Source organism: Sturnira hondurensis, unplaced genomic scaffold, assembly GCF_014824575.4.
Source record: "Sturnira hondurensis isolate 20B ecotype Veracruz unplaced genomic scaffold, ASM1482457v3 Scaffold0021214, whole genome shotgun sequence".
Lineage (NCBI taxonomy): Eukaryota > Metazoa > Chordata > Mammalia > Chiroptera > Phyllostomidae > Sturnira > Sturnira hondurensis.
In genome coordinates this window covers 9700633-9721607 of record NW_028093845.1, presented here as the reverse complement: position 1 = coordinate 9721607, position 20975 = coordinate 9700633, and the positions used below count along the sequence as shown (strand labels likewise).

At 35.0% G+C, this 20975-nt stretch overlaps 2 protein-coding genes across 2 annotated transcripts in view; one reads left to right on the top strand and one right to left on the bottom strand.

Moving 5' to 3' along the window:
* Positions 1-3451, top strand: part of ARHGEF38 (Rho guanine nucleotide exchange factor 38) — a 136515-nt gene extending 133064 nt beyond the window's left edge. The window contains exon 14 of the mRNA XM_037031911.1: positions 1192-3451. Coding sequence (XP_036887806.1) covers positions 1192-1377 — 186 coding nt within the window. The 3' untranslated portion in view covers positions 1378-3451. The remainder of the gene's footprint in view (positions 1-1191) is intronic.
* A 5739-nt stretch (positions 3452-9190) lies between these two features.
* Positions 9191-20975, bottom strand: part of INTS12 (integrator complex subunit 12) — a 29241-nt gene continuing 17456 nt past the window's right edge. The window contains exons 4-7 of the mRNA XM_037031853.1: positions 19250-19437; positions 17002-17161; positions 13604-13750; positions 9191-9884 (exon numbers count right to left, since the gene is read on the bottom strand). Coding sequence (XP_036887748.1) covers positions 9300-9884; positions 13604-13750; positions 17002-17161; positions 19250-19437 — 1080 coding nt within the window. The 3' untranslated portion in view covers positions 9191-9299. The remainder of the gene's footprint in view (positions 9885-13603; positions 13751-17001; positions 17162-19249; positions 19438-20975) is intronic.

The following is a 20975-nucleotide window of genomic DNA, read 5'->3' as shown; positions in this document are numbered from 1 at the left end:
TCCTGTCTTACATTGACCCTCAATTTTGAGAAAGTTAATCTGCGTGCCTTTCCCGTATACTGTTTGCATGTATTCGTCTCTGTACCTTGAATGATATATTCAGCCCTGTTATCAACTTTGTGACCTATAAAAGACTTCTTATTCCACAGCCCAGCTCACAATTAGCTGATATGCTGATATATCACCTGTGCGTGTAGGGTGTGTTTTTGTTTTGTTTTGTTTTTGTGTGTGCCTTTGTTGTAAAATATTTGTTTTTCCTAGCTGGGTTACAACTTCTCTGACAACATAGTATCTGGTGCATAATAAATACTTAATAAATTCTGACTAAATGAGTAAATCAATGTATTAGTTGATTGGTTAATCTTATACCATAACTAAACATTTTTATTAACAGTCTTACAATTTTAGTGGAAGAGGGACTGAAGGCTTATTAGGGACTTCTTATGCTTCTAATATTTATGTAGTATTCTTTTGATGTTAGACAAAATTTTTTTGACTGAAATGTGTTTTACTAGGTTCTTCTAGGTCACTTAAAATATTTTGAATGTTATAAATTTAATACATTGTCATTATGTATAGTTGGAAAATAAGAAAACAAATAAGTAAAAATAAAAATCACCTCTAATTCTACCAGAAAATCTAACAATATTAGACTTATATTGTACACCTGATTTTATGCCTTTTTTTGAGACATAAATTACTGTTTTATAATTATTTTCCCATGTTATTAGTGATTTTTAATTTCTACAGATTTCCTTAGTGTATGGGCTAGAATTCATTCTCTTGCTGAAGCTTCAGTGCAATTTTCCCTTCCCTCCCACTTTTCACCCTGTAACTGGCTATTGCAGTAACAGTATTGTGCCAAAATGTGTCAATGTTTCTATTTCTGTGGGAGAGATTCTAACAGCTATTACTGAATAAGAAATTAATGTTAAAAAATCTTCTAATGGAAACTGACAAACTGCCTTCCAGCACAGTTTAGACCCCTCCCAACAGGACACTAAAAATGCCTATTTCACTCAATCCTTATGTGGACCACACTTTCACAAAATACATCTAGCGGAAGTCGGGGAAATGTCCCTTTAGAAAAAAAGAAAGCTCGCATTCCTTCTCAAAGCTTGGGAATCTTTACTGTGTCTGTCGACATTTTTAGGTTCTGCTTCTAATTATGTCATTTGCTTCTTTGTGTAGATTTTCTATGCAGTTCACGCCTTTGAAGCACGAAGTAACCATGAACTTAGCCTTCAGGAATACCAACGAGTCCATATACTTAGATTCTGCGACCTAAGTGGCAATAAAGAGTGGTGGTTAGCTGAAGCTCAAGGGCAAAAAGGATATGTGCCAGCTAACTACCTTGGGAAGATGACTTATGCTTAAGGAAATAAGCCTTTTGACCCATTTTCTGACAGGTTGCTGATTGACTACCTCATAGGGCTGACATTACAACGTTGGCCTAGAAATCAAGAAACCTCCAAACTACACGAACTGGTACTGCATCAGGTTTTAAAGGAGGCTGTGCTTCCTACCAAGATTATTCAAAATGTGTTATGAATATATGTTGAAGGAAACACTAAACAAACCGAGACAGCCCAAGCTGCAACTATGAACTGCTTAAAAATGGAAATATGTTGAGTGTGTTCTTTACCATCATGAAAAGTTGGCCTTAAGGACAAGGTGTTTTCAATTTACTGTTTTTTATTTTTCTGTATTATGTATTTTGCCTCGAAATGTTCTGTTTTTCATGTCTGTCTGTTGCACAGGCATGCACATGTACACATATACACCATATTCATTACATGGTTTACACACATTTATGTGTGCTATGTGGTATGGATTTTCTACCATATATGCATGAATCAGGGAGTATACTGAATACACACAACAATAGGAACTGATAGTTAATAGCCAACTAAAAGTCTGATGTCAAGCCTCTCTTTCTGTATGTTTTGAATGAAAAAAACTGAATAACAAAATAATGAAAACAAGTTAACATTTACCAAATGCATATCAAAGGCCAGACATTGTTTGATAGGATTTATATGTGGTAACGTATTGGATACAACATCATGAGGAAACCATGGCCCTAAGAGGCGAAGTTAGCCCAAGCCCCACCTTTAGTAAGTGGCAGGGCAGGACTTCAAACTGAGGTCTGATCCTGGGGTCCACACTCCTAGACACTGCACGGTGCTAACCCACTACGGGTGTACACATTTGCTATCCCAGAGCACTCAGTGAGGCAAATAATGGACAGTGATGAGGCCCATTCCTCTCTCAGGTCCATGTTTAAGTACTGAGAAGTTTTTGCAATCAAGGACTATAAAAACTTCCATGATACTGGCCTAGAGGAAATGAAATATCTGGGTTTATTTATTTTTATTGTTTTGCTTAAACATTTTTGAAAGCATACTTGTTTAAAAACTATCCTACATGATTGCTAATGATATTTTAATGAGGAAATATTTTGGATCACTCCGTTATTTGGATAATAAATGGGGAATGTGTGTTCCATGCTCAGAGCCAAGCTGCAAATATTTTTAGTTGACAATTGGTATTTCAACAAGGCAGGCACTGAGGTGAACATTTTTGCTAGGACACAATGTCCTGGAACACAGAACTTTAATTTGGGAATTGCTCAGAGCTGTCCCTAAAGTGTCAGGAATATTTTGTTGAGATATTTTATTGAACTAAAGACGCTTCTATTGAGTGGAAAAAAATAACATTAAATTAAATTCCACTTAGTTTTCTTTTAGAACCAAAATAAGGCAGACTTTCATTGTCCACATAAATTGTGCTAATATGACATCAAATTTTAAGATTAAAATTAAAATTACTTAAAATATTTTATTTGTATAATACGTACTGTTGCATATACCCCTGAGGATGACAAATAACAAAATTTGTTATTTGTCAAATAACAAAGAGTTATGCTTTTCAGAGGGTTGCTGACTGTAACATACATGTGTGACATGTGCCACCACAGATATTCATGAGACACTTACATGACAGAAAACATTCTATTTTATGAGAGAGTAGTCCTCTGTTACCCACAGGGGACATGTTACAAGACCCCAGGGGATGCCTGAAACTTTGGATAGTATCCAAAGCCTATACATATTATGTTTTCTCCTATATATACAAGTACATACCTGTAATAAAGTTCAATTTATAAATTAGACACAGTAAGAGATTAACAATAGTAACTAATAATCAACTAGAACATTTATAACAATATACTGTGATAAGTTATGTGAATGTGGTCTCTCCTTCAAAATATCTTGTTGTAATACACTTATTCTTCTTGTGATGATGTAAGATTAGAAAATGTCTAGAAGGGATGTCCAACCTGCGGCCCACAATCCTCACGTGGCTCAGGACGGCTATGAATGTGGCCCAACACAGAATCCTAAATTTACCTAAAACATTATGAGACTTTTTTGTGATTGTGTGTCACAATGTATTTAATGTGTGGCCCAGGACAACTCTTCTTCCAGTGTGGCCCAGAGATGCCAAAAGGTTGGACATCCCTGGTAGATGGTGAGATCAAGTGAGGTGGAGGACATCACAGGCAGTGTGATGCAGCATTGGGCTACTATAAGCACTGGGATACTTCAACAGTGGAACGGATGACCTCAAAGTTTGCTGAGTAAGCGGAAGTGAGAGTATACAGTGCGAATACGCCAGACAAAGGGATGATTCACGTTCCAGGCTGGACAGAGCTGCATGATGTGAGATTTTGCCACACTACTCAAAATGGAGCATGATTTAAAACTTGTAAATTCTTTATTTCTGGGGTTTTCCACTTAATATTTTTGGACTGAGCTTGATGGGGCCAAGTGAAACTGTGGATAAGAGGGAGTACCATATTGTTCCTAAAATTCTTTACCTCAATATGGTTTTATAATGTTCTCCTGGTAAGTCATTTTTGCATAAAATACTTTCTTGTTTTGAGTTGGGCACCAAAAATAGACTTTTTCTCATTTTCTGTATACAGAAACATTTGTATCCAACAATAAAATATAAGTAAATCCAGTTTTCCTAGGGTAAAGCATAAAGGAAATCCAAACTTGTTAATGTTGGAAACAGTGAACGTGCCCAACAACCAAGATGGTGGGGAAATGTTATGCGCGTGCGCACACACACACACGGTGTGGCAAAAGTAGGTTTACAGTTGTGAGTACCTGAAACAGTTTATTCTTATATTATTATTTATTCATTGTGGTATTATTTTCCATCTGAACAACTGTAAATCTACTTTTGCCACACCCTGTAAATGTAATTTAAATTGTGGCCTTAACATTTCCCACAAAATGGAAAACTATACGAGTAGAACATGTTTGCTTTTCTGGCTGAAATATTGACTAAATATATATGAAAAGCTTAGTCTCCCTGTGTGGCCCTAGGATTGATGCTTCCTGTCTCACGTATGAAGAAACCACATCATTAATCTCATGGCTGCATCAGCCGCTGAGCGAGAGCTGTAAGAAGCCACCCATTGCGATCCCCCACCCCTACGCTGAACGTATATTACTGTGAAACTACGTTGTTGCTATTTTAAAAATACAACCTACATTTCATGTGGCATTTAGGCTTTACTTATTAATTTATTTTTTACATTATATAATACCCTCATTATTTTAATATGTTGTTCAAAATCAAATAATTGTAATTTTGAGGCTAGGCATCATTTGATTTGACCCAAGGGAAATAAAATCCCAAGACAGTTAAGGTGTATGTACATTATCAAAAAGTTTTTAAAAATAAAACTGTCACTGACATATGCCAATGTAATTATTCTCTACATTTTTTAAATTGTTATTGTACAGTAAAGAATTCTCTGAAATAGGTTTTTTTTTTTTACCAAAAACAAAATGAATTTTTATGGCTATTTTTTTTGTAAAACAAGTAAGTGCATATACACACACACATATATATTATCTAGAACTTATTTTAAATAGGTGATCTAAATTAATGATATACATAATTAAGTTTAGAAATTATTTTTTTAAATGCAGTAATACAAAATTACCATGGGTGCTTAAGTCATGAAAAGAACTTACAACACCACTGTTTGAACAGTCCTTATATTTCAGAAAAATAATCTTATTTTAGTATTCATTAGTATAAAACAGTTCTATGAAGGTTGACTTTTCCAGAAGAGATATGTATAATGCACATTGTTAATCATATGAATTCAGCACTGCAGAAAATAAGTACTGGTATAGTACACATTTTTGTCTAAAATAAAATTTGAATATTTAGAGGTGCTATTAAGTGCCTGTCACTATCTGTGATGAATAGTTCTGATGATTTATAAATACTAGTTTTCAATATTGAAACATGGAATTAAAAACATTTCGCTTTCCCTAAGCTTCTTTCAGTCTATTGCACAAGCCTCTTAAATGTATGTGAATAAAGAGAGAAAAATCTTTATATTCTAAAATGGCAAAAAAACGGCCCCATTTTGTTTAAATCCTGTTTGTCGGAACTATGGCTTAAGGGTACCCAGTGAATGGAATGCTTCTAGACCTCACAAATTCAAGCTAAATTGGACATACATGTTTACATTATAGTTGATGAGAAAGCAATTAAATTTAATTGACTGGAAGGACATTAGATTTTATACTTTTCAGGGATATCTTACTATTCATGGAATGCTAGTATGTTTGGAGTCTTATTTTTTTTAAATCTCTCTCCTCTGATACATACTATGTAATATATAAAAACATAGTTATTCAATTTTCTGTGATCTACAAAATTATTCCAATATAACTTATCTTCACTCCCAGTTACTAGAATCCAAGTTACAGCTTTCACAATATTACACTCTACAAAGAAGCAAGATTCGCTTTAGATTTTTGGGAAAACGAGTCACACTTAAGCATGTGGTACTGCCAAATAGAGCTGTTCTTGTTTTAAAAAAATCTAGAGGATGTATTCCTAATAAATTAACTTATCTTAAAAATCATCACGGTATGTTAATGCATTTATGGTTTTCTCTACTTGCTTATATAATTTCTATAATTATTGCATTAATAAAAATTTCTGTAAAATGATGTATTTCCTATATCCTGTGGTCAATTTATAATATCAGTTGCTAACACATAGTACTAACATATCGTTAGGAGTCAGAATCACCTAACCTTTGAATATCAGGCGTCTTCCATTTTATCTCATTAATCATCTATGTTTTACAGAGAAGAAAACGAAGGATCACTCAGCTTCTACATGGAGCGACAGGAATTCAAAACCAGGTCCCCTGACTTTGGGCCAATATTCTTTCAATGTTTTCCTTTGTTCCCCCTTGCTTTAAAGTCACTAAAATCTATGATTAAATAATCTTGCAGTAAGCATACTATGCAAAAAAGAAAAGCGATACCGAACAGATTTCTACTAAAATGGGATTTAAACTTACAATCCTAAAAGCGTCCTTTCTGGCTCACCTAATTATGTCTATTCATTCACTGAGCCGATACACATTCATTGATGGCCGCGGTGGGAATACCATGGTGGGCGAGATGAGCATGGGCCCTGCCCTCACACATCTTCAGCTCTAGTGAGAAACACAAATTATACATAACCAGATAAATACGATTGATGTAAAGCTGGCCATTTCATCACATGCTCAGATAAAAAGCCTTTGTAGCTCACCGAGTGATAGAGGAAAACCAAGGTCTAACAGCTATTTGAAGACAATTAAACTCTACCACCAGATATACATGTGTAAAAATACCAATCTGAACTTTACATTATTAGATGTATGAATACCTATACATATGTACAAATTCTAAATATAAATATTTGTACTCCAAAAGAGCAGTATGCAACAAAAGGCAAATGACTTCCCGAACAAGTCTCACAGTCTTCTCTGAAACACTGCAGAAATTAAAATAATTGCTTCTCACGTCTATACAGCACACACGGGATAACATCTTCCATTTCAAGTGCCTATGTGCAGACTGTGTGTGCTTTAAGGTTTCATGGGGACTGAAGCTACGTTAGCTGTTACCGTTGTTGACCTGAGCTGGTGTTGGGTCATTTTGTCCAGTTCAGTAGAAACTGCCCCTGAACTGTAAACAAATAATTTATATAAAATCTTTTGACCCTAAAGGAAATTTGAGACTGATGCCAAGCTGATGTTTATTCAACAGCAATCTGTCAAGACAAAAACATCTGCAGGCAGATTTTCAACATGTAAATAGATATTTACTGCACTTTGTAAGTAACTCAGAATCAGTGCCTTGATTTCTAATTTACCATGAATAGTTTAGTCCCATAATTTCACACATAGGTTTAATCTCTCCTTATAAAAAGGCCAAGCTTAATTTAAAAAAACTTTATCTTCACCTACATCATTTATTAGTATATTTTAGAATAATGGTATCATAAAAATGTAGGGAACTGGGGAAAGGATTTTAGAGACTGCAGAGTGAAGATTTAGTGGCACACACAGAAAGAGGGAGGTCTTACCTTTGGGACAGCATGGATGGGCCTGGAGATTATTACGTAAGCCAGTCAGAGAAAGACAAATACAAATACGATCTCACTTACATGTGGATGAACAAAACAGAAACAGAGACATGATTACATAGAACAGACTGATGGATGTCAGAGGAGAGGGTGCTTGGGAGACTGGCTGAAAGGCGGTAAAGGAATTAAGCAAAGAAACCCCTATCTATCACATAGACACAATAGTGTGGTGACAGCCAGATGGAAAGGCAGGTGGGGGGAAGTGGAGGTGGGCAAAGGTGGCAGGAATGGGACCAAGAGACTTTACTTGGGTGACAGACCATAATGCAGTGTGCAGCTGTTTTATTGAGTTGTGTGTTTAAAACCCATACCAGTAAATTCAGTAAATAAATAAATGAATAGTAAAGATTAAAAGAAAGATTTAGTGGCACTCATCAGAGTTTGAAGGGATATGGGAAATTTTCGGATTTCCAGTTTACAGGCTAGTGAATATGGGAATTTGTGAGACTGCCTGTTTTGGATGAAATGAGATACTCAGGAAGGACAAGATGGCTTGCTGCATTTCGCTGTAATAAATGGTTTCTATGATCCAGAAAGCCTCATGTCTGTTTTCAGAATCTATAGATAAAACAATGGCAGGCTAGTTTGTTAGCTTGCAAATAAGGCAAGCTAACAATGTACATGTGCATACTCCAAAACAATGTCAATACTTTTATACAAAGTTAATTTAAATTAGATAAGATGCTATAACATTTGGGGGCAGCAAAAATAAAACAGCCTTATTATTCATGGGATGGGAAGAGGCTATCAGGATATAAACAAGTAGATGTTATCCATCCACACTCTTTAATGGGTAGTTTTCTCAAGAATTTTCAGAAATGTTTGTGATCAGGATAGATCAGAATTTACAATTTATTACACATACTGGTACACTATGTTCATGCTACAGTGGCAGTGTAAGGAGATGTGGGCATGTGAGAAAAGCGTTGCATTGCAAGGACATGGTAGCCCTGACTGGTGTAGCTGTTGGCTGAGTGCTGTCCGGCAAAATGAGAGGTCGCCAGGCTGATTTCCGGTCAGGGTGCATGCCTGGGTTGTGGTTCTGGTCCTGCAGGGGCACGCATGAGAGGCAATGGATCAGTGTTTCTCTCTCATATTGATATTTCTCTCCCCTCTTTGTCCCTCCCTTCCCCTGTCTCTAAAAATAAAAAATAAAAATCTTAAAAAGGGCATGGTAGATCACAACCTATTGAAAAAGATCGTTCATATAAGGTGATAAAAAGGTAAAGATACAATACAGAGTAACAAGAATCAATTATGAAAAATTCATTTTGAAGAGAGATGACATACTGGCGTGGGATCAATTGAGATGAAGCTGGAGACTGACACTAATTAGGAGGAAGATTTCGGGGGAAGCAGGACACTTTATAGTGGGCCGTTCCTGCCACCTTGGAAGGCACCGTCCTCAGCAGAATCAATTCTCGGGGCTTTGCTGGAGGACACACAAACTACTTCGGGCTTTTTTTGTTTTGTTTTGTTTTAATTTACATATGCTTTCAGTCTTCTGGAAACCTGGAAGTTCTCATCAAGAATTAGCTATTATAATTACTGTTTTCCAATACCATGGAAACTGTTAAAACAAAACTGTTAAAGAGATTTAAAATAAAGATGTCCAAGTCTTTCTAAATAAAATTTAGCATTTTAAGGTAAGAAATAAGAGACATTTCATTATGAAGATTTTTATTAAATTATAGTTAGTATATTACAATTTATGTCCTACAGTAAGATTTTACTCTCTAGGGTAACATGACATTAATACCCACTCAACCACACTACTTCTTGAGCTTCTTCTGGGCAGCTTTCTTCTTGACCATCTGTAATCGCTTCATGGCATTGAGCTGTGATTCTTGGGAAGTTGGACCTTTAAGGGATGCCGAGGAAGAGCTGCCGGACTCTGAGGCGGTTTTGCTGGAGGTACTTCCACTAGGCCCGGATGCCCCACTGTTCCCGTTCCCACTCAGTTGGCTGCTGCTTCCTGGAACTAGACTACTTGGACTAGGGAGACCGGCCTTGCTAACATTGTCGCAACTGACTGAGCGACTAAGGCCAGTTTTGCCCAGAGTCAGAGGTGGAGGTGGTTTCAACGGTACAGTGGGTGAGGTGTTGTTACCGGCACCCAATTTGGAACCTATTCCACCTTTGGATGATGTTGCCAGGCCAGTCAAACCTACAGGCTTCTGGTTCGCTGATGAGGTAGCAGGTTTCCCACTATTGTTTTGGGCTGTTGAACTCAATTTTGCTGTGGATGGACCGGCAGAAGTAGTTTTGGCAGCAAAAGCTGCCCATGCAGTCAGTCCACTAGTCGCTGAAGAGGAAACACTGGTACTAGAAGAATTTCCTGAAATAACCGGGGATGTCTAAAAAATGAAAAAGAAGATACATATTTATTACATTAAAGCCAAATACAATTAACACCTAAAATAATATTCTGAAATACGTAACAAGTTTAATTGCTGGACTTTTTATACAAAAGTAATGACTTGGGAAATTTAAATCACAACATTAAAATTAAGTTCTTATAAAACTGATCTGGAAAAAAAATGACAACAAAACTTATCAATAAATATAACCAAAGACACTGAAATTGAGAACAGGATGACAGTAACCAGAGGAGAGAGGGGAGAGGGGAGAGGGGAGAGAATTTCAGGGGAAGGGGAGGAAGGGTTTGAGGGAACTAATATAAAGGACACAGGGATAATAACAAGAGGGGGATGGAGATGGGAGGGAGGTGGGGAGGGCCGGCGGTGGGGGGAGGTGGGCTGGGATGGGGGTAAAGGGCAAAAAACTGTACTGGAACAACAATTAAAAAGAAAAAAAAACACCTTATCCATAGCTAATGGGATCTACCACTTCCAAAGCAGAAATTTGGGAATGCCATATTCTTGTTCCAATGATGTAGTTCCTTTTTGAGAACTCAGATATAATGCTTTAACTTGTTTTCACCCAAAAAGGTATTATCTAGCTCAGTAAAAACATCTAATTCTTTAGACTTTGTTCCAAATGACTTATGGATAATTTCAAAAGTAGATTTCACTCTTAGAAATAGTTACTGTACTGTAAAATACATACAGATATGCAATGTTAACTACGTATTCTTGTTCCACTGATGTAGTTCCTTTTTGAGAACTGCTTTTACATTCAGTTTTAAGCCATATCAGAAAATCAGATTTAATGCTTTAACTTGTATTCACCCCAAAAGGTATTATCTAGCTCAGTAAAAACATCTAATTCTTTAGACTTTGTTCCAAATGACTTATGGATAATTTCAAAAGCAGAATTCACTCTTAGAAACAGTTACTGTACTGTAAAATACATACAGATATGCAATGTTAACTACTTGGAATTGTACAACTTCGGTGATACATTAAAAAGGTCTCACGACTTTATTTTCACTACTTGCCCATGTTTTCACTGAAACCGTCACATAAGGTATCCCTGCTTCTGTCTAAAGGATTTTTATCCACAGCTTTATAAGCTGTACAATGCCATTTTGGGAAGGTCTGACTCACTCCTCAATGTATTTGTAAAGGTTAACACTTCAATTTCTCTAATTAACTTTCTTGGCCAGTCAAAAGCTAACAGAGATAACAAAGTCACTACATAAGTAACACAGCTCTCACACAAGTACAGTAATTGTTCACCTTCACATCTGGGCTGTTTAAATTAATCAGGAACTGAACTGCCCACTAGCCCTCTTTCTACCTTCATATTCTTAAGAAGATTCCCAAGTGTTAAATTTATACATAGGTAAAAAATAAAGCATTACAAGCAGTATCTTACTTTGAAATGTAGTTATAATATCTAAAGTATATCCAGTTTCCATAAAGTAGCCTTTAATACATTCTGTACATGCAGAATGTTTTAACCAATGTGAAAAGTAATCAAAATAGAATACTTGGAGATTTTTACTTTTTAAGAGGAGGAATCTAGATTTTTGTTCACATGTTCTGAAAGTGATAGGGTTTTTTACAATAACATCATAAATAACTACTTATAAGTTTATCCAGAGAAGATAAACCACATAAGTTGAATATCTACAGAAGTGAATACACGTAACGAGAAGGTCAAGGAAGCAAAAGGACACAGGTGTAGTAAACTTTCAATGATCAGTCTGAAAGATCTAAATTTTTTTCCTTTTCTTTTTGTTAAACATAAAACATCTACCATATAGCTAGATCATCTTTCAACAGACTTCACAAAAGAAAACCCATCTGAAGTAATTAAAAAGACCAACACTTATGAAGTACAAATGAGAAAGCGGGTTCTGTGTGTATGGCATTTTAGTTCAATGGCTTGCTGCTACCAGTAGTGCTTTTCGAACAAACAGCAGACGGCTTACTATACCACGAGGACACTTGTGTAAAATAACACAAATGATGGACACCAAGTAATTCCTTACTACTTCAATGCATAAATTTTCCAACTGTTTTTTAACCATATACATTTTCTTGTCCATTATCCTAGTAAGAATGCCATTTGCTCTTTATATGAGAACGGTATTTCACAAAGTACAAACATGTATTCACTTTTATCACAAACACACCAAATCCTCGAAAGCGGAGCAAACAGGAGAGCCAAGGCCTTAATTGCTCTGCCATAAAACGATGTCATATTGGATTGCCTAAAAATAAACTTTAGTAGTAACAGGTTTGTATAGTAATCTACCTAAAAGTGACTAAGCTATAGAACACAGCAACTCTAATCATTTTCAATAAATCATTCTTCTATTTCAATTCACCACGTTTCTATGTTACCAATCAATAATAAATAGCACTTGGATATCAACTCTTCCTNATGATGGACACCAAGTAATTCCTTACTACTTCAATGCATAAATTTTCCAACTGTTTTTTAACCATATACATTTTCTTGTCCATTATCCTAGTAAGAATGCCATTTGCTCTTTATATGAGAACGGTATTTCACAAAGTACAAAAATGTATTCACTTTTATCACAAACACACCAAATCCTCGAAAGCGGAGCAAACAGGAGAGCCAAGGCCTTAATTGCTCTGCCATAAAACGATGTCATATTGGATTCCCTAAAAATAAACTTTAGTAGTAACAGGTTTGTATAATAATCTACCTAAAAGTGACTTAGCTATAGAACACAGCAACTCTAATCATTTTCAATAAATCATTCTTCTATTTCAATTCACCACGTTTCTATGTTACAAATCAATAATAAATAGCACTTGGATATCAACTCTTCCTAGTAAATTAAATCTTAAAAATGATCAAAAATGAAAATAATTAGTATCTTTCTCAAGAGTACTTCACATTTACGTTCTTTATCACTGCCCCAAAGTTCTTGATCTTTGTTACTTACAGTCAGTGAGAATTATATAGTCAACTTTAGAATTTTCTGGGGTCATCCTCTGAAAATTTGGGGCTAATGTTTTTTTCTTTCATCTTTGGTACTCTGCTTAAAATTACAATGTGTAACTCAGGAAAAACATTCATTTTGTTATAAAGTTAGACTACAAAAATATTTTGTTCCATGACAAAATGCCAAGATATTAAAAATAACGTACTATGAATTAAGGATGCAAACCTGTGAACGAGAAAAGTGCTACTCTCAGTAAATAAATCTGGCCCCTAAGTATAGAGGTAGGTACCAGAGAAACTCACAATAATTAAAGAAAAAAAGTTAGAGAAAACAAGAAAACTTCTTCAACAGCCAATGGGTAGGGACGAAAAGGCTAGGGGGCCAATCAGCACAAGTAATATGAGGAGCAAAATTGTTGGCCCTGAAGGCAGGGGTATTTAGAATTCAAATCAAATTCCTGACAGAGATAAGTGTCTGACTACATAGAAATGGTAAAGAATGCCAACTTGCAGTGCTCATGGACAGTTCCTAATTGTGATGAGAGGAGAAACAGCACAGAGATTAAATAACTGTATAAATGTTCCCTTTCTACCTAACATTAATAGTAATGCAATCTTATCTTCCAACATACGGCCAATTAGTATATAAAGTTCCTCATTAATTTTTTCAAGTTACTACTGTCTAGTCAACTAATTTAAAATAAAAATGAAATCTTAGATAATCTTTAAAAGAATAAATGTACTATACCTTGACTTCTGTTCTCTTAAATGCTAGAAAAGTTGTCTCTTGTTTGAGTTTCGTTTCTGGTTTCTTAACCAGTGGGTCTTTGACAGCGGGAGCTACAGAAACAACTGTGGGGGCTGGTTTCTGTGGTGGTTTCTGAGTTTTTTGAGCCTGTAAAAATCAATTAGGATTAAATTAGTTACAAAATCTTATTTGACTACAGAAAAAGACAATAAAAAGTCTATCACAGTACTCTTCATTTAGTTGAACTATAGTTGAACTTTAAAAAATATTGTGATCACACTAAAAATATAGACTTGCAGGAATTATTTTTATCATCATATTAATGTTTTTATACATTTTATTAGTTTCTGAACAGTAAAGATAATAATATCTGTAGAAATTATGCAGATTAGGATGGATTAAATACCAATTTTAACAAGACAATCCTAATTGTTTTTTTAACAAAGGAAAATCACAGACTATTTGTAACTGTAATGAAGTACATTTTAAAAAAATTATGGTTGGGCCAAGATTTACTAGTTTTCTTCCTGGGGTTCAGGCCTAAGACTCTGAGTAACTGAGAATAAGTTAAAAGGTAGTTTAGTTCAATTACATGGTTTTAAATACAGACTAGGAGAAAAAAACCTATTAGTGATAAATGATGAAGCTTTTTGAGGTATTTCTGCACTGTAGAACTAGGTACACTGAATTCTTAGAGAAAGTTCACAAATACAAATTTCTATGTTATCAAAGAGGAATTTGTATTCACTATTCCTTTACAAGTATATTCAGTTTTATTTTGACCAATAATTAATTTCTCCTGTTTTATAACTACATACTTTTACCGCTTGTTTCAAATGTGGATTATAGGAATGAATTACAATTATATAATAGTTTAGCACAGTATCTGAAATATGCTGAGTGCTGACAATAATAGTTACTATTTATTCATTGTAATTATTTACAAAGGATAAGGAGTCTTATCCAAAGGATAAGGAATACATCCATACCAAATGGCAAAAGTGCTCCAAGCATTTCCATTTTCTCTGACAATCCTAATAAGGTCATTTAAGAAATTTATTAATAATTTGTTCCCATTTCTGGAGGTTTGAATATAGACTGTTTTATCCTTGTTTGTACCTTCTTCTAGAATCTTCTTTTGCTATGGCTTACTGTATTATTTATAATTTTGGTCCTTAACATCTCAATTCATTTCCATTTTTATATCACATCCTTTCTACATGAAAGTGCACCTACTTTCAAACATCATTTATGAAGTAATATTCAGATCAAAAACACTATTAAGAATGCTGGAATATTATCTGTGGTAAAACATCTCTTACCAGCAGAAAAGGAAGGCCATCTTACTCTCTATTGCAAAACCACGTTATGAGACTGTAGCCCTCAGAATAAATCAGAAATACAGGTTCTATAACCATGGCTTTCCATTTACACTTCTCTCCACCCACATCTACTATTCCAGCAGTTAGACTCTGAAGACCGCTGTGCCTGCTTTAGCAGACGAAGATTCGTCACCACTGAAACCCTAAAAGGACCTCCACCTAAGAGAGCATGTCTGTATCTTCTGCTTTCTCTTATTTCACCCAGACGTCTTAGAAGTTGAGTAAGAAATACCCAGAAGTCTTTGCCGTTTGTTAGTAGTACTAGTTGAGAGCATCAGGATATTACCACTGACTCTGTTGCTCAACAAAGGCACTATAATTTTTCATTGAGTGACTGCCTCACACACTCAAGAATGTACATAATTCTCTATTCAGGGCAACGACTGCCAGGAAAGCAGCAAGCACAAGCACCACATATTCCTAAATGCTGCTGAGGAGGGGTATGTTATTACCTTGGATTGAGAACCACCGCAGTAAGTCGTGTGAGTCTCTTACCTAGTGCTGAGGCAAAGCCCATTTCCTGGTAGAGAGAAAATTACAGAACCAAAGAATGACCTTTGCCCCTGACACACGCTATTACAACATTCTTATCTAGGACTTTCTATAATAATGTGTACTATAGAACCTGACCTAGTGGAGAAATTAGTGCAAGGAGGAAGAGGATATAAGCAGAGGCAATTGGGGGCAAAACTGAGTGGAAAAGAAAACATTTTTAATTTTAGAGGTGTTAAAGTAACTGAAGGATACCTGATCAGCTACCAAAATTCACTCCAGAAAGAGTAAGAACTATAAATATAGATTTGGTGTAAAAGAAGTAATAAAAAATAGGGGTGGGGGACTTAGAAAAGAACTGTGCCTGCTTTATTAAGAGACACTGAAATAAAATATAAAACTTTAAGGATATATAAAGAAAGACTATTACTGTCACCAATTAGTTATTCTATTACTAATTCTTAGTGACTACATCTGTCAGTGCCCCGGAAGGCACTGTACTGCACACCCTTAATCACTTTGCTTGAGGTCCTTGAGGGTTATTTTAAATAATAAACTAAATAAAAATCAGGCTGAGCAGAAATACCTGTACCTTGTCACAGAAATGTCCTATGAAAAAGTATTACTAGTACTAAAAATTTACTACTTTTCAGAGGAGTAAGAAAAAGCATTTCTTATTTCTGATTTAACTGATTAAAAAGTAAAACAGATATCTTGGTTTTGCACTATTAACTAAGTACTTATGGCTTTAAAAAGATGTATTTGGTCAGAAAAATTTATGTAGAAATTAATTTAACAAACATGAGAGCTCTTATTAAGAGTCCCTAATCTAAGTCAGAAGACAAGGGATGGGGGAATTAAAGAAGTTACCAAAGTAAATAACAACTTGATTTCTTTAAAAGGAAAATGATGAAGCTCATTTATCTACTTTTTAAATGAAAGTTAGAAAACTATCCAATATAACACATGAAATCATGTTTCAGTCTGACATTAAAGGCAGTTATTTTAGTGAGCTGCACACAAAGCAAGTACATTGGGAAAGCAGCACAAGTGGTCCCTCCAGGACAACGAGAAGGAACAAGTAATAGAGAAACACAGATACAAAGACAGCGATGCACATACAAACACTGCCCTTGCACACAACTGTAAGTTTGGTGGTTTGAGCTCACTCAGGAATAGACATTTTTAATATTTTTCTACCAGACTCTTCAAAAACGGGGACTTTGTTTCTCACAATTTCCCATAGCACATTATAGTATTTTTAAATGTTTAGAAACACACTGGAATACTAGTAAAAATATTCAGATTTTATGGGCCTTGATTCTGTTTATCTATATTAGAATGAGGTAAAAACTGAACAGAGAAAAATGCATATTACAGTCTGGTCTTTAAGCATAGATACATAAATCAAATATATATACAATATACACAAACAAACAATAAACTTAAATGATTTACTTTTTCAATACTGCAATAGTTCAAATTTTTATTTTGAAAAGCCATGTCAACAAAAACCATTCCTACCATTCTTTTCATCTGTCTGGTACATCGGGCACAATACCACACGAGGCGAGGGTCATTCACCTCCTTGTCTGTCACCTGGGGCTTGTGGCAATCTTGGTGGTAGAGATTATGGCACTCCTGACATTCTACTAACTGATTACCAGATGCCACTGTCATTTGCCTAAGAAAATAACACAGTAAACATTGCACTTATTTGAATGAATGAAACAATTTAAAGCCATTTTAGGGTTGTTCTGGGAAAGTTTGATATGTTAAAGATGACTAAAAACTCCAGAAAACAAAAGAGCAAAATAAAAAACCCTAAGATGTAGGCTATACAAAGACTTCATTTCTTTTAAGTTATGCTCAATCACTAATAAATATATAAGGTGCCTCAGTAATAAAATTTGGCAATATTCTCCTTGTCTTTCTCTTGCACTATTTCTTTCTCTCCCAGAAGGTAAGTGACTTGATAACACCTTCTTTGAACCTCTATTAACTCCTTTATATTTGTTACCTACATGTTGATCTATCTTCCCCATTGATATATGAGTTGCCTAAAGGTGAAACCTGGACATAACATAAGGTACCCAGCACATGACTGTACAAAGGGTGTTCCATACATAAATGTTTTTTTAAGATTTTATTTTTATTTATACTTAGAGAGAAACATCAATGTGTGGTTGCCTCTCGTGTGCCCCCAAGTTGGGAGTTGGCCCACAACCCAGGTATGTGCCCTGACTGTGAATCAAACCGGCGACACTTTGGTTCACAGCCCATGCTTAATCCACTGAGCTACTCCAGACAGGGCATACATAAATGTTTTATCAATTGAATAGAACGTAGCAAAATGTGTATCAAAAAAAGTATAAATTCCAATAGCACAAAAGCAATCATCATAACCTTAGACCATCATAGTAAGCTTTCTTTAGTAATAGGCGAAAGATTTATACGATCTGAAGAGAAACCAGAGTATAATAGTAAGTTTTTTGACGGAAGGTTATAGTACTAGTTCTCTCTCCATTACTATTTTAGCATCTTTATTTCTTTATTTAAAAATAATAACCTTTGCAGCAGATAAAGGTTGAAGTAAATATATGTGAAAACAATGACGCTCTAAAAAACGATCCCGTTCAGAAGTACATATAACATGGATGGGTCTAAGGTTCACAAAAGTTGGCCTGACTGGTGCGGCTCAATTGGGTGGGTGTTGGCCTGCAAAACAAGCAGTTGTTGGTTCCATTCCCGGTCAGGGCACACGCCCTGGGTTGCGGGTTTGGTCCCCAGGCAGGGTGCATAGGAGAGGCAACTGATCGATGTTTCTCTTTTACCTCTCTCTTTTCCCCTCTATCTAAAAATAAGTAAAAGTTAAAAAAATCCCAATATCACTTAAAAATAAAAAATAAAGTGCATAAAACTTTATAGTTATTTACTCAGCCCTAATATTGTAGAATTTAACATTTTCATGAAGAGAACTATAACAAAGATGGTAATCTTTTCTGTTGTGCTAGGCAGTGAAAGCCATTAACAATTAAAAATATACCCCATGGCATGAAAAAAGCTTAAAATCTAATCATTCTGATTTTCAAAAAAACTTAAGTAGATTTATTGGGGTAAACTTGTTTGATTACATTATACAAGTTTCAGGTGTACAACCCAGAAATCCGTCTTCTGTCTACCAGAAAATATTGAAAACACTTATCCTTAAAGATGTGTATACTGCTGTATATAAGCATACTTTATCTATGTTTTATACCTATGTATCAATGTTTTAAAACAACACTCAGAGTAACCTGCACAACCCATTTATTTCATCCCATTATCCTTAGGAAAAGATTTAATGATGTTTTAAGAAGTCATATATAGCAGTTTACTTTGTAAGTATTACTCATCATTCAGGAGATGAAAAAAGCAACACAGACTTCCTGAAAAAGAAGGATGAAAGTAACTTGAGTCTGCTAAATAGACTCTTCCTCACTAAAGAATAAAGCAATGATTTCTTTCTCTCTACAACCCAAGAATGCAGAAAATATTAGTACAACATAACAGATTAAAGGGGCCCCAGTCAGGAAAATAAAATGTTGAACAATTGTCAAGAAGTTAAATTGCTGTATGGGCAGTTCACAGGGAACAATCTACTTATCTCCTACCCACCTACAAATAATAAAAACAAAATAAAAAACACTCAATAATTGGTTTGCCTTTTTTTTTGTTTAGTTGTTTGCTCTTTAGAAAGAAACAAAAGAATGTATAGCAAGATACAACTTACCTACAAACAACACAGGCCAATCCCATCTCCATGGCAAAATCATCAGCACTGGTCTCCTCAAAACTGGAAAGGTCAGCCATAGCTAAATCCTTGCTGGTTTGCACGGTAATGGGAGAGGACCGTGCTTCTGTTTTCTCTAATCTAGGTTTCTTTGGAATATCAACTCCTTCCGTGGTATCTGATTTCATCTATAAAAAGTACCCAATCAGAAAGTAACATGTTATAATAAACTTGAAATAACTAAGAGACAAGACAGACAAGGTGCAATGACTAAGTCCACTTGATAGATATTTTTACAAAGTTAGGGGCAGATATACACAGTAAAGATATGTACATTCATAATCAGTATGTTAAAAGAAACCCAGCAAAGTTTTCCAAATAAATGAATCAGAACAGTTTAGTCCATATCTGTTTTTTGGTTTTTTTTTTTTTTTTTGTACTCCTTTCACCATTAAAGAATTCTGGAAGTTCAAGGAATTTACTTACACTGACCTTTTTCCCCCCTGTGATACATTTTCAATTGAAAAGCCATAGCATTATTAAGACTATTTTTACCTTAAATATTTTAAATTATGAACTACTAAGCATAAAAAAATGAAAGATAAAAATATGATTCTATAAATAGACGCAGAAAAAAGTTTCTGACAAAATTCAGCACCCACTTATAAAAACTCTCAGCAAAGTGGAAATAGAGGGGACGTGTGTCTCGACACAGCAAAGGCCATATGTGGCAAATCCACAGTTAGTATCAATCAATGGGGAAAGACTAAAAGCATTTTCCTTAAGATCAGGAACAAGACAGAATGTCCACTTTCACCACTTTTATTAAACTTAATATTGAAAGTCCCAGCCACAGCAATCAAGAGAAAAAAAAGGCATCCAAGAGAAAGAAAGAAGTAAAACTGTCATTATTTGCAGATGACATGAAAATATAGAGAATCCCAAATCTTCCACCAAAAAACCCATAAGAACTGATGAATAAATTCAGTGAAGCAGCAGTATACAAAATAAATATCCAGATATTGGTTGCATTTTTATACACCAATAATGAACTATCAGAAAGGGAAACTAGGAAAAAAATCCCAATTCACGATTGCATTAAAAAAAAAAGAAAGAAAGAAGAAATACATTTCACCAAAGATTTAAAGACATGTACTCAAAGAATTTTAAGATACTGCAGAAAGAAACTGAGGAATATACAAATAAATGGAATCATATACCATACTCACAGATAGCAAGAGTGAACACTGTTAAAATGATTGTATTATCCAAAGCCATCTATAGATTGAATTCAATCCATATCAAAACAGTATTTCACAGAACTAGAACAAATAATCCAAAAATTTATATGGAACTACAAAAGGACCCCAAACAACCTCAGCAATCTTGAGAAAGAAAAAGGAAGTTACAGGCATCATACTATGTGATATCAAATTATACTACAAAGCCATAGTAATCAAAACAGCATGGTACTGGACTAAAAATAGACATAAGTAAATGAAACAGAATAGGGAACCCAGCAATAAACCCATGCCTACATGATCAATTAACATTTAACGAAGGAAGCAAGAACATACAATAAGGTAAAGACAGTCTATTCAATAAATGGCGTAGGAAAAACTAGACAAATACATGCAAAAAATACACTAGACCACCTTCTTACAGCTAATAGAAGAATAAACTCAAAATGGATTTTTCTAATATGTCTCCTTGGGTAAGGGAAACA